The sequence below is a fragment of the Medicago truncatula genome, chromosome 8, assembly GCF_003473485.1.
Source record: "Medicago truncatula cultivar Jemalong A17 chromosome 8, MtrunA17r5.0-ANR, whole genome shotgun sequence".
In the NCBI taxonomy this organism is placed as follows: domain Eukaryota; kingdom Viridiplantae; phylum Streptophyta; class Magnoliopsida; order Fabales; family Fabaceae; genus Medicago; species Medicago truncatula.
The window spans coordinates 41,393,750-41,407,291 of NC_053049.1; the positions used below are offsets into that span (position 1 = coordinate 41,393,750).

Sequence of the window (13,542 nt, forward strand, 5' to 3'; positions counted from 1 at the left end):
AACTTTTGTGATGTGAAAGAATCATTACTTTTTAGTACAAGTGTCATTACTATATGCGATTTTTTTAATACCATACTTTTCCTTTATCGTAAGACAAACAAGGTAGAGATTCCTCTGCTAACTTTTTAATCCAAGATGCCATAATGTAGTAGTAGGAGTGGATTGTAATTTTTCATTTACATTTTTCACCATAATACTAAATGCAATTAATCTAATGTTCACAAGGATGTATTGACTACATCACTTTCTTGCTATTGAATTAATTGCTAAGGATACTTTTAATAAGTACATGTGGTCAAACGAATTTACACTTATTTTGAGGTTAAATATGGTTTCATGAAAAGTTCCAATAAATTTAGTTCGGATAATGTCGAGATTGATGATATCGACCTCCTCCCGCTATCAATAAGTTTAAACCATTGGCTTCCAGGGTCACATGAATGATCATTGCTCAAACATTTACAAGCATTGGTCACAATGATGTTGTTATCATTCACATCTAGACAAACATTTGTCGATCCACTGTTAATTTTTGATGAAAGGTGCAACTTGGAGTCTGAGATCATGTCCCATTTAGAGTTAGGATTTGAGCATAGTATGCTAAGTGTTGCAGGCATCCCTTCTTTCACTGCTTGTATGCAAAAGTATGTACCTTTTACTGATAGAATTTTCTGTGGAGTGTAATTCCAACCATCAGAAAGAGAGCATGGATCCAATTTTAGTGGCTCTAGTAGTGACTTCCTTATTACACAAAGGCCCGTTGAAGGATGGAATAGCAGTTTGTGTGGATTGCCTACTGTTATGCCTGGACCTGTGCAATGACAAAAATATTATATAATTGAATTCTTCATAAAGTGGTAAAAATTAAATGTTATCTTAGGAGTCCCTTATTGGATGATATTAGATTCACCTTACAAACCGATTTTGTAAGGTGGAGTTAGGCTTAAACCCAAATTCTAAGATGGTGGTATTAGAGTCTATCAAAGATCACCTGCTATCGGGCCAATTGGGTAACATCCAAATATTCAGTTATGAGAGCGACTAGCGAGGGGTGTGTGTTAAGAGTCGCACTTTGGATTAAATATGGCACAAAAGTGAGTTTATACGTGAGAGACATCCCTCACGTTACAAACAAGGTTTTGTAGGGTTGAGTAAACCCCAACCCAAATTCTAAGATATTACTTTTAGAAGACATAATTGCAATCAAATCCCTGTTGTGACCGAGAGCCAATAGATATAGGTGCAGTTGGATCTTGTACCAAATCCAACGACTCTATAGCAGCTGAAGTGCTGAACCATGCAGCCGCTACATAGGATTCAAGTCAGATGCAAAATCACATTTTATTTTTGCACGATAGAATTGATGGCTGAGAGATCAACTGTCAATTAACAACCATTGTAGTCCGTCAAGCTAGAAGTCAACGATCAGATTAATCTAACAGCCGAGAGATCAATCTAGCGACAAACTTCTGGCTCGACGGGAAATAGAAGAGATGATCCAAATTCAAGAGTTGAAGTTTAGTAATTATTTAGTTACCTTGAAATGGAAGTTGCAGGGAAGCAATCCTTTGCAAGAAGCTAGCATTTCTAACTTGTGTCCAATCCCAATTGAAAATCCCATAAAACTCTTCCATTCCTATAACCCCTTGTCTAAAGTAGTAACTACCTACCAATGTCCACAATGCCCAATCCAAATCAAGTTCAGCTGCATATGCTATAAAACAGTTAAGATAACGGTTATCATTGACATTAGTACCCCTCAAATCCACACCAAACTCACTCACAAACAATGGCCATCCTTGGTCCACCAAGTAACCAGACATTCTCTTCATATTTCCAGCCACTTGCCCACATACTTGATTTGGGTTGCCTGATGCCCAAGCTTGACCATCAGTGAAGGCATACCAGTGTGCTTCAAAGACTAGTTTCCCTTTGAATGTTAGGTTCACTGGTCTTTTGGCAATATAGGATAGATCTTTGTCAAAATTTAATCCAGATAAAATTACAAGAACATCTGGATTTGCTGCATGAACTGCTTCTGCTCCTTGTACCATATACCTTCGATTCATAACAAACAACAACTTATAATCCTTGTAACATGTATTTTTCTTAAAAAAATGGAACATGTATTTTTCTTTCTTTACTCTTTAGTCTTAAATTAGTTTTTAGTCCTCTGTAATAAGATAATCACTCTTTTTGATCCCCTATAAAGTTTTTCTAATGTTCTGTTGGCCACTCTTTTCTGTGAGAAAAGGGGACATGCATAGCCAATGTAAACTAGTTTTACACCTACGTCCAATAAAAATGAAGAATTCAGTGGTTATTTAAAAAAAAAAAAACGCTAAAAAGCACGACATGGATTTGTCGTGGAAACCACACGACCATGTATTTCACCTGACCACAATTTTATATTTTTCCATTTATTTTAATTAAATTTATTTAAACAATGTCACGTATTATGTCGTGTGGTTCGTGCGTGCACATTGCTGTGTATAGCATAGCTAAAAAAATGGTTACAACATCAGTCTTTTCATAACTTTCTCGATCAGAAATTATACGGATAACACTTGTGTGACATAACGTCATATGACATTTGGCCAATTCAAGTATGAAATGTGACAATATAATTTTTTTTATACATAAAAAGATGTGAAAGAGAGAGAAAGTTGTTGAATTAGCTTATGTACAATTGGATTGACCGATGTAAATGACATTTCCTCCTTAATGATATACAAGTGAAATTCGTTGGCCATTGACGCCATATCATATAGCCACCACATTTGATATTTAATGCATAAATAAAAATGTGTATTACTAAATTTTCGCTTTGGTCATTAAATTATCACTTAGGTGCATTTTCAAAAAATAAAATAAATTATCAGTTAGGTGATTACACCATTGATTCTTTTATGAGTTTTTACCCAAAAAAATCTCTTGGCACAAGTATTCAGTTCTGTTCTTCACAATTTCTTTTTTAAATTTACTATAATTAAATTTTGTGTGGATGTAATTTCAAATATTTTGGGCAGGTGTAGCTGTGTGATTGTTACCTGTACCAGTCATTGACATTCTGTTTTGGACCTCTAAGTTCATTCCTCAAGCTCATGCCAACCACATTAGACACTCCATTGAAAAGAGTAGCCATTTTGGTAAGACCTTGGATCCACAGATTAGGGTCAAAATATTGGTCACCAAAAAACCCATTGCCATCAGAATTACTGCAGCACCATCCTGGCTGTGTTATGTGGTTGTCCAAAATCACCATCACATCATTGTCACCAAGACTTTTCACTACTGCCTGGAGTCACCACCACAAAACATTGCCCCACTCTTATCTCAAACTTTAAAGAAACATATAGAATATAAAATACAGATAAATTACATCTTCTTACAAAATAAATTTATATGCATAGAAATTGTAAAATTTTGTACCTGAAAAGCTTGAATAAGGGAAACATCAATGATAGAAGGATTATTGGATTGAAAAGCAGCTACAGATTGAAGAAGACCAAGGTTCTGAAATGATTGTCTAACAGTAAGAGAAGAAAGAGTATCATTAGTAAGAAGAAGAATAGGCCAAGTGAGCCTAACACAGTTAAATCCCATGGACTTTATTCCATTAGAAATAACATCCACAGGCTTTTTACTCAGCCCTTCAGCCACCACAGCATCTAAATGAGACACCCAATTCAAACATGCTAGTTTCACTCTTTCTCCATCTTGATTCACTATCCATCGTGAACTTGTTCCTAGTGGAACACCTTTCACTGCCACCACCGGATTCAATTCTAATATGATTGTTCCGATTAATATCAACATGATGCACCGCCACAGACTCATTTTGTGTTTCTTTTTCTTATGATATGATATTATGTATGAGATATATATAATAATATATGATCCATGCGGGCGGCAACATGAATATTCAATGACAAGTAACTTTGTTGTATCCTATTTTGTCATCTTTCCTTTTAAGCATGTAATATAATAGTCTTCTTGTACTTTTGTATACGCCTTACCACTTCATGGAGACAAGTTTTATGACATGGTTAAAGATAAAATATAATTTACAATTTCTGACTTCAAACTTAAACTCTTTTTTGGACATGATTTATTGTTTGAACTTATTTATCCTTACTTTTTCTACAAGTACGTGTTATGTTGCCACTATTTAATCTGCATTTAAATGGTTTAACTTTTCTTTCCTCCATATTCTAGTCTACTTAATCTTGGTTTCTCACGTTATAGAAGGTTACTCTCTTTAAGTAAATTATTACAGTACACGATTAAATTAAATTACAAGACTAATCTTCAATTTGACAAATATTTTAGAGTTCGGTCGAAAGCTATGTTAGAATTTGAATTCGGATTTTCTCAAACAATTCGTCATCAAGTTCATTAATCATTTATTCATTTCAAAGCTAATATTTAATAAATAAATTACTAATATAAATTTTGATAATAAAATAAAGTTCCTGCTTAAAAAAATAAAATAAAGTTCCAAAACCAAAATTATATTTTAGATTATAGTAGTAGTACAGTTCCTCCTCTTCATTTAAAATTCTAGTAGTACAGTTCCGTCAAAAACAAAATTTAAATACTACCTAGTACAGGAGAACCTTATGTTAGATTAATACAGTTCCATAATTAATACTTCAAGGGTAACAAGATCCCTCAAAGAGAAACAGAAACAATTACTTGTAAATTACACCAGTTTATCATAATGTTTTTTCCGTTTGAAGTAAAATTGTTGGCTAAGCTAAATTGATAGAGAATTCGAGAGACCACCTACCTATACGTGTAATATTGTGGCCTCATCATATACTATAGAACGTATCGTGACTCCATCCAATTTTGCAGTTTAAAGTTATATAAACACTTAAAACATTTTTTGTACGTAAAATTAATACTTAACTTAAACGTGGTGGATATATATTACGCTAACTACTTTGGCGACATATTTTCTGAAGTTAAATAATGACAATTTTTTTGGGTATTGCTTCTACTACAATTGGTGCACATTTTTGGTGTTTTCCTTCTATTAATTAGTCCTTTGTACCCCAGTAATTGATAATTGATAATTGATTCTCTCTTTCGTTGTGACTTTATTTTGTATTTGAAATTTTAAGAAATAAAAAAAAATTATTGGAATCAATTGATATAGAAATCAATTTTGGATCAATCACTTCAAAACATCAAACCTTCATTCATGGCACACAAACACAAACTTAATATATACAATGAGGCAACACTTATTCATTCTGTAAACATATCTTCCTAACCTGACATAGTTTTTTTGGTTCAAAATTGTGATAAATGATTATGTACAAGAACAAAATGAATCCTCGACAGTCGTCAAAATAAACAAAGCTTAATAAAGTTTTATTCGGGTATCGATTGTGCTCCGGCAAATAGGGCAGAATTCAAGGCTTTCTCCACATTCACAACAAGTCTGTACCATGTCAGAAAATAAAATTGCAAATAAAAAAGTTAATAATATATCCTTTTAAGACCGCTTTAGGTTCAATTCAAGAAGAATCAGCAGCACATAATTTAATCGGTTACCTGATGCCCGCAGCCAAATGCCATATCCTTCGCATTAGTAAGACAAATCGGGCATACCTGCAGTTAATCAACATGTGAATCATCATTGAAAGTGACGAAGAAATGATCATTAACCATGATGATTATGCCAGGGTTCAGGTGAGGAAAGCTAGACAATGTCTCAGGCAAACATGATAACGGAGAATGGTCCGAAATTTTTTAATACCTTATTGTCATATAAACCACCTGAAGACGGTTCCGTGCTCATTTCATTTTCATTGCTAGCATATGTATGTGTACTTTGCTGAAAACTATTTGAACGAAAAGATATTGCTGCGTTACTAGAAGAAGCCCTATCATATTGTGGTGGAGGTAAAGGAACCCTGTCTGGTGAATATCCCCTTTGTGTCCTACATTCATCGAGGATGACATGATGCGAATTTAGTTATTATCTGAGAAAAACATGTATGATAGGTCATAAGTTATATATTTTCCTATGTAACTATTCAATCAATTTACCCCAATATGCTGTGGTCTATGGTTGCTTTATATTGAGAAGGTATCTCCATCAAAGCTGCTAGAGCAAACTCTGTCTCTTTTCGGTTTGAATCCACATTCCTTGACATTATTTCCGTAAAATTCACAAACTACACCGAAACCAAAAGTAAAAATATTCATATTTCTGCATAGTAGTAAGATTTGAATATGGAAAGCCAATATATGGTCATGTACATTACACCAAACCTGAAAATTGTCGAAGGCTCGAGCTGGAATATTATCGTCAAATTCCCTCATCATATCCCACGGTCCATCTCCAACTCCAACCAAAACTATCGACAGCGGATACTCACTGCAATTTAGTGAGTGTAAGAATCCAGGATAGCGTATCAGAGGAGAGAAGCAACTACAAAACATACCTGGCTTTCACTATTGCATCAATTGTCTTCTTTTCCTGAGAACTTAGCTTGCCATTCTCTGTGTCAACACTTCTTGTCACCTGTGGCAAAACTCGGGCATCAATTTTTCAAGATCTTGCATAGGAAAGGAAAAATGAATATCTACAATTGTCATCATGTTTCAGTGTGATTTATGAGCTAAATGTAGCAGATAATGTTATTATTACTGTCATTAACGAAGTAAACAATAAAATTTGCTATCACGAATCATGATATAATTACAACATAATTTCTTCAACAAGACGCATAAGAGAATCATTCACATAACTAGCATACTAACTCTTTGGAACTTATGGCCAGTGCATTTTTAAAAAACTACTTAAAATTTGTACTTTCGAATGGAATGAAATGTGCATTAAAGATACCTGTCCATCAGCAATTATAAGCAAGACATGATATTGGCCACCACTTTTCTCAACAATAGTCATGCCCATCTCAATGATAGGAGCAAATGAGGTGGGTCCTGTAAGATAAATTCAATGAGTCATGCCATGGCTAATTAAAAAGTGGTATCGATATTGTCAGCGAAGGCAACACCTGCGAGTCGGAGGCATGGAACAATCTCTCTATATTTTGACAAAACTTCTTCAAATCCATTGCAGCACCTCTCATCTGAATGGAAACTAAAGACATCTTGATCATGTGTTGATGCTGACATGAGAAAAAAGAAAACACAATCAAGTTTTTCTATTTGGAAACAATAAAAAATGGGAAAAGCATGAAGATCTTTACCATCTCCAAATCCAAAACAAGGAATCAAATTATCCTCATCAAATGCAGTTAATGTTTTCCCAATAATTGCAATTGCTTGTTCATAAGGATTTTGACCATTTCCAATGTGATGTAAACTTTTTCGATTGAATGACCTCTTCCCTGATTTTCAAAGAGAATTATATATATTATGTACCACAACTCAGCCGTAAGAAATTCTATCACCAAGATATGACTTATGAGTAAGTGATAAAACCTGTCCATTCATTGCTCTTTGTGAAATCAATGCCAACAATGAGATTAGATGATTCCAAGCCAGCATGTGAAAGAGCAGCAGTAACCTGTGTGCAATTATTTCATTATTTGACAAAATAAGAGACAAATGATAGATTTGTTGTAGAAAATTAAAATATATTACTTCATTACAGAAATCTATGAAATTCTAAAAATAGCAATGCTGATTGATCAATAATATGAATACGGTTACAAGTAAAATTTGTTATGGACATATTTAAATAGGATATTGAAATCTTAGAAAAGAAATAAAGTAAAAGAAATCCTGAAGTAAAACTCAGAATAAATTTTCTAAAACAAACCTAGTTGCTCACTTGGACTAGTGTGTTCTAGACAGTGTACCAACTACTGTGGAAGTTTTCATTATTATTGGTGGGAATATTAGAAAATGAATAAAGGATGCTTCAAGATAATGAAGAAAATTGAAAATGAGGGACAGCATCTCCTATTCTCATTTTAACAGATTAGATTAGATGGAAACAAAAAATGATTCCCTTTCTTTTTTGTTTAATGCTATCCACACATATTACCTTTATCAAGTCAGTGTCTCCTTTCCCTTTCCTTTACCAACCACAAAGTCTATGACATTAACAAACAAAAACATAAAAAAAATTCTGATATTTTCATACAAAACACAATTCTTTCTTACATTACCAAAAAAAAAAAAACATGACAAGTACAGACTAGTAAATCATAACAACACAACAATCTTAATTACCTCGTCGAGAGAATGATAATCATCAGCAATCCTTGAATATCTCCTATCCAACTTCCTATTCGGCCGTGAATAATCATGAGAGGGAGCCTGTGTAGGGGGACGGTGATTAGGCCTTTGATATGGATTTTGCTGTGGAGGGTATGGATATGTTGATTGTGGATATCCATAGTTATTTTCCCATGAAGATGAAGAAGAACCAACAGAGCCATATGATGTTGATGGTGATGATGAATTTACATCTCTCCTCCGAGACCCTTTTGAACTCTTACCTCCCATTACCGTCTCCTTGAAAATCAATGCAAGGAAACACAGAACCACAACCAAAGCTGTAAAAGTATCCAGCTGAACCACAAACACAAAACAAATTGTTCAATACATACATATATGTAATAATATGTTTATGTTTATATAGGAACCAAAATAAATAGAGTAATGAAATTTCCAAAACTAGTTAATATGAAAGTGAAGAGAAGACCAAGAAAAATAACTCAGGCGCCTATTAATGATGACTGAATCAAACCAAACTATGTTTTCCACTAATATGCTAAAACAGAAACAATCACTGTAACATGTTTTTCCATGTACCTCTAGATGCATTGTTTCCACAAAAGAATTGCAAATGAATTGTGAGAGAGAATTAAGAATATGATGATGGAAATAGGTTTGATGTGTCACGCTAATGACGAAGAATGGACTAACTTATACTTGTTGAACAAACTATAATAAATGGAAGAGGACTATGAAGTATGAACGAGGAATGCTGGAGTCAGAAGTAAAATCCAAAACCAGCAAGGTCAGTCAACTACAATTGTTTTAATGTTCTGTTGACATGTGTTCTCTACTCTATCATCAGCCTCAATAAATGTCACAAGTTTGCAAAAAGAATTTTTGTGAATATCATTTTCAATTTTAATTAAGGATTACATATGATTCGTTGCTGTAATTTCGATCAGTTTTGATTTTCGTCCCCTTAAAAAAAAACCTTTGAGATACATCCCTGCAAAAAAAATTTGTTTGAAAATGATCCTTGACCCCACTTCATCATTGAGTCGGCATAGTTTTGCCTACGTGACAATTGCTGACTGTGCAACTTTTGACACGTGGCGATGACGTGACATGCCACATAATAACAAAATATTTTTTAAATTTTAAAAATAGTTTTTAAAAATAAAAAAACTGAAAATAAATTTAAAAAATCATAAAAAAAATCCAAATATTAGTTTTCAAAAATTTTAGTTTTCAAAGTTTTTTCTTTAAATAATGAAATTTTTGTAAAAGAACAAGAAAATAACTTTTCAAAAAATAAAAAAAATGTTCTTGGAAAAAATCTGAGAATTATTATATGTTCAAATTTTTTTTTAAATATTGACAATTTTATTTTCAATTTTATATTCAGATTTTATTTAATTAAATATTTTCCGTTTTTTTCATATTTCAAAAAATTATATTTTTGAAAAACATATCTCGGAAATTTTTTTAAAAAAATTATTTTCAGATTTTTTAATTTCAAAATATTAAATTTTAAAAAACAATTTAATATTATGTGGCATGCCACGTCAGCGCCATGTGGCAAAAGTTGCACAGTCAGCAACTACCACGTGACCAAAGTCATGCCACTTCAGCTGAATTGTGGGGCCAGGGGCCATTTTCAAACAAAAAAAATTTGCAGGGATGTATTTCAAAGTTTTTTTTTACAGGGACGATTATCATATTGAAGCCTTTAATTAAATATTGACTATTGTTTTTCAATTGTGTTTTTTTTTATTACTATGTTATAGCAATTGATACACAAAAGTTTTATTTATTTTTTTTAACAAGCAAAAATGGATTATATTAATACTGCAAAAATGATCCCTTTAGCACAAGGTGTGCCATTAAACCACCGAGAAAAAGCAGTCCACAAAAGATATAATAGAGTCTATCCAACGCCTAAACACGACATAGGACTAGACCACCACATATGATCACCAAATACAAAACAAGCCTTTTTGACTTTCAACCACCACAAAGAATAATATTTTACTTTGTCTAGTAGTTGATCTATAGATGACTCTTTTTGTATAAATAATCTAGCATTTCGTTCATTCCATATGATCCAAACGGTCAGAAGCCAAATAAACTGAAGAAAAGACCACCTTGATTTCATAACACATAGTGAGTAAACTGAATAAAGTGATTAGAAATTTCTTGATGGTCAACACCGTCAAAAGTTAAAGATCGAACTTTAACTACTTGTTTAAAAGATTAAAATCTCTTATCACTTTGACGAACTTATCTTTAGTCAAGTAGTTAAACTCAAATACCGTGTAAAGAATTTCATATTCAAACTCATGCTATTGCATATTGACAATCTTGTAGCCTTCAATTGCGTTGTAATATAGGATAATATCTTTTATTTTGTATTTATAGTAATGATAAATTGATAATGATAAATATATTAATATCTTTAATTTGAGTGAAATAATCAAATATGTTAATTATTGATCTATATATGAGAGTGTGGGGTTCATTTTATTCTTTAAATATAGTTATATATTCACACAACTAATCTTGATGAAAAAAAAAAAAAAATCACACAATTATGAAAATTAATAATTCAAGTCAGATGAGATTATAAAGGCGACACTTACCAAATATCTCTATTTTAAAAATTTAACACGGCTTCTCATGGTTGAAGTTTAAATTCAAGATTCTAGTTAACTGAAAGACTTGTTCAAAATCTTAATATATAAAATATAACTTAACTAAAATAAAAACTGAATCATATAATATAAATCTAAATTATTATAGTAACATGGAAGGCTCCTTGTAATTTTCAGGATACTTCCACGAGTGTTGACAGGTAAATTCTTACACGTCTACAGAAAATATCTCCGTTGTCTGAAACTTCTTAAAAAAACCCTGCAGAAAACTCGATCAGTCTATTTATATTATATTTGAGGTAAATTCTACTATGTGCATAAGTCATTCAATTTGACAATATGTAATCGGGACAACATTAATAATAAAAAAGAAGTCTCCTTTTATGATGACGTAACTATCTAACTGTTGCAATCCAAAAGGCTGGACATGATATTTCCAAAATTGAACCTTCATATAACCCTTGTAGTTTTTTTGGCTTAATACATCATTTGGTCCCTTAATTTATTTTTGGTTTTCAATTTGGTTCCCTAACTATAAAATGTCTCAATTTGATCCCATAAATCTTCGGCGTTTACTATAAAGTGTCTCATTTTGGATAGCCAACAGCTAATTTTTTACTTCTTTTCTTCATCTTCTTCCTTCTACCACTTCTTCACATTCATACCAAATTCATCAACATTCATACAATAACTAGAAAAAAAATCCAAAAATATAAATAAAAATCAACATTTATCAAACATATAAAACTCATATCAACATCAAATCATCATCCCTTCAACAAATAAATAAAATCAATACCTTTATATATCAACTTAGTAGAATTCAATATAACAAATAAAACTCAGTACCTCACAACAATTAAGAGAACAAATCAAAAAAGAAAAGGAAAACGTGAAGAAAATAAGAGATAGAAACAGAGTTGTTGTGCTACACGTAGGCAACGATTGCCTTGCCGGAAACAACGACGACGACAGAGACGATGATGAGAGGGAGAAGAGTTGCGAAGGTGATGGAAAAGGGGTTAGGGTTCTGAAAGGGGTTAGGATCTGCGGCGGCTTGCGGTGCTCAACGAAGTTGTGGTTGCTGCGATTTCATGGCAGTGGAAAAACTCGGTCTCTTTCACAGTTTCAACTTTTTAGTGAGTTTGATTCCTTAGAGTTTGGATTTGGTATAAAACAATTCCTGAATCCTGAGTTTGAAACAAACGATTCATTTGAGTTTGAGTTTCAAAATTTTGCATAATACATTTAAAATGATTCCTTTAATATTGGGTTTGGTAATCTTGCTTCCTTATTTGTACATGGAATTTAATTATTATTTTTTTGGATTTTAATTTTTTATTTTTGGATTTATGTGATAAAGGAGATGAAGGTGATTGTTGATGTTATTTTTGCTTATTATTGAATTTTGAATTTTGCTTACTGATGTTGCTGCAACTGTTGTTATTGTTGGAATTGAGATTGTAGTGTAAGTGAATATGAATGAGTATTGGAATTGTGATTTTTTTTTTTTGAATTGAGATTGTTACTGTTGTTGCTGCAACTGTTGATTATGAATAAGTTTTAATTTTCTGGTTTTTTTCTTTCAAAATGATGAATAAAAATGAAAGTTTTAATTGGGGATGAAGAAGAACATAGGGAAGAAGATGGAGGAAAAAATTCGGTGTTTGTGGTTCGTTATAAGCTACAATAGATCCCTCCATGATTCAATGATCTCCATTTAAAAAAAGATCAAACGGCTAAGAATAAAAGATTTAATAAGATTTATGGTGGACCACCTATAAAGTTGGTTCACCTTAGACATTTAAAGTGAAAAATTAACGGAGAGAAACAAAATAGTAAATGGTCGAAGATTTTTGAGACCAAATTGAGACATTTTATAGTTAGGGGACCAAATTAAAAACCAAAAATAAGTTAAGGGATTAAATGACGTATTAAACATAGTTTTTTTAAGGAATATAACCCTTATAGTTATAGTGCAGTATTAAAAAAAAAAAATCCATAGCCTCAACGCCAAGTTCTAAACCAAATCCAATAAGCTTGTGATGATTATATTAAACAATCAAGTACTATGTCACCAGAAAAAAAAAATCCATCAAGTGTTATGCCTAACAAGCAAAAATAAAGTCAAGACCGATGGACCACAAAAACAAAGATAGAGTCACCGAACATAGTCTTTCATGATAATCCAAGAAGCATCAACATCAGATTGTTATCTTTTCCATTCCATGAGTTACTAACGCACCATATTTAAATTTTAAAATTCGAAATGTTTTAACGTGTTTTGGAGGTTTTAATGGGATGTTTATGTCATTTGAATTCTATAATCTAAATTGCATAGGACGCGTGAGAAATCAATAAGATGGAAAAAAGAATGAGTCTTAACATATATAAATGTTATTGGATCGCAATTTTGTTGTTCAACACAGTATTTATATGCAGTGTAGATATAATTTCGTTTGTATTAGCAAAGGTCCAATCATACGATATCCTTAACATTATGTACACCACTTCTTTATCAAAAAGCAGTCGGTGCCTGAACGACCAAAAGTTTAGAATTTCCCATAATTTATAATCAAAGACTTTAATATTTGACGGTTAATGACGTCCATTGTTCGTAACAACGTTCCAAGTTCCAACGACTATCTCGACTGCTACTCCACTGGTCGTATAAAAA

General features: G+C 32.3%; 2 protein-coding genes across 2 annotated transcripts; both read right to left on the reverse strand.

Moving 5' to 3' along the window:
• Positions 1 to 118: 118 nt before the first annotated feature.
• LOC25501828 (glycosyl hydrolase 5 family protein) lies at positions 119 to 3,958 on the reverse strand. Its single transcript, XM_013591261.3, has 4 exons — positions 3,433 to 3,958; positions 3,051 to 3,298; positions 1,538 to 2,058; positions 119 to 811 (listed from the first exon to the last, which is right to left on the reverse strand). Exons 1-4 carry the CDS (start codon positions 3,838 to 3,840, stop codon positions 312 to 314), a joined length of 1,677 nt encoding a protein of 558 aa, XP_013446715.1. The 5' UTR covers positions 3,841 to 3,958; the 3' UTR covers positions 119 to 311.
• Positions 3,959 to 5,186: 1,228 nt separating this feature from the next.
• LOC25501829 (E3 ubiquitin-protein ligase RGLG5) lies at positions 5,187 to 9,039 on the reverse strand. The gene is made up of 12 exons (XM_013591262.3): positions 8,809 to 9,039; positions 8,224 to 8,565; positions 7,468 to 7,552; positions 7,233 to 7,373; positions 7,038 to 7,151; positions 6,866 to 6,963; positions 6,462 to 6,541; positions 6,289 to 6,394; positions 6,064 to 6,191; positions 5,771 to 5,954; positions 5,566 to 5,622; positions 5,187 to 5,452 (listed from the first exon to the last, which is right to left on the reverse strand). Exons 1-12 carry the CDS (start codon positions 8,818 to 8,820, stop codon positions 5,372 to 5,374), a joined length of 1,428 nt encoding a protein of 475 aa, XP_013446716.1. The 5' UTR covers positions 8,821 to 9,039; the 3' UTR covers positions 5,187 to 5,371.
• Between the last annotated feature and the right edge of the window lie 4,503 nt (positions 9,040 to 13,542).

Excerpts from the sequence above, each read along its gene's own strand:
- LOC25501828 (XM_013591261.3), bottom strand. The coding sequence starts at position 3,840 with ATGAGTCTGTGGCGGTGCATCATGTTGATATTAATCGGAACAATCATA. Across the intron at positions 3,299-3,432 it reads CCCTTATTCAAGCTTTTCAG|GCAGTAGTGAAAAGTCTTGG; the intron begins GTACAAAATTTT and ends TGGTGACTCCAG. Across the intron at positions 812-1,537 it reads CCTGCAACTTCCATTTCAAG|GTCCAGGCATAACAGTAGGC; the intron begins GTAACTAAATAA and ends GTCATTGCACAG.
- LOC25501829 (XM_013591262.3), bottom strand. Across the intron at positions 7,374-7,467 it reads AAAGAGCAATGAATGGACAG|GGAAGAGGTCATTCAATCGA; the intron begins GTTTTATCACTT and ends TTTGAAAATCAG. Across the intron at positions 6,542-6,865 it reads TTATAATTGCTGATGGACAG|GTGACAAGAAGTGTTGACAC; the intron begins GTATCTTTAATG and ends GTTTTGCCACAG.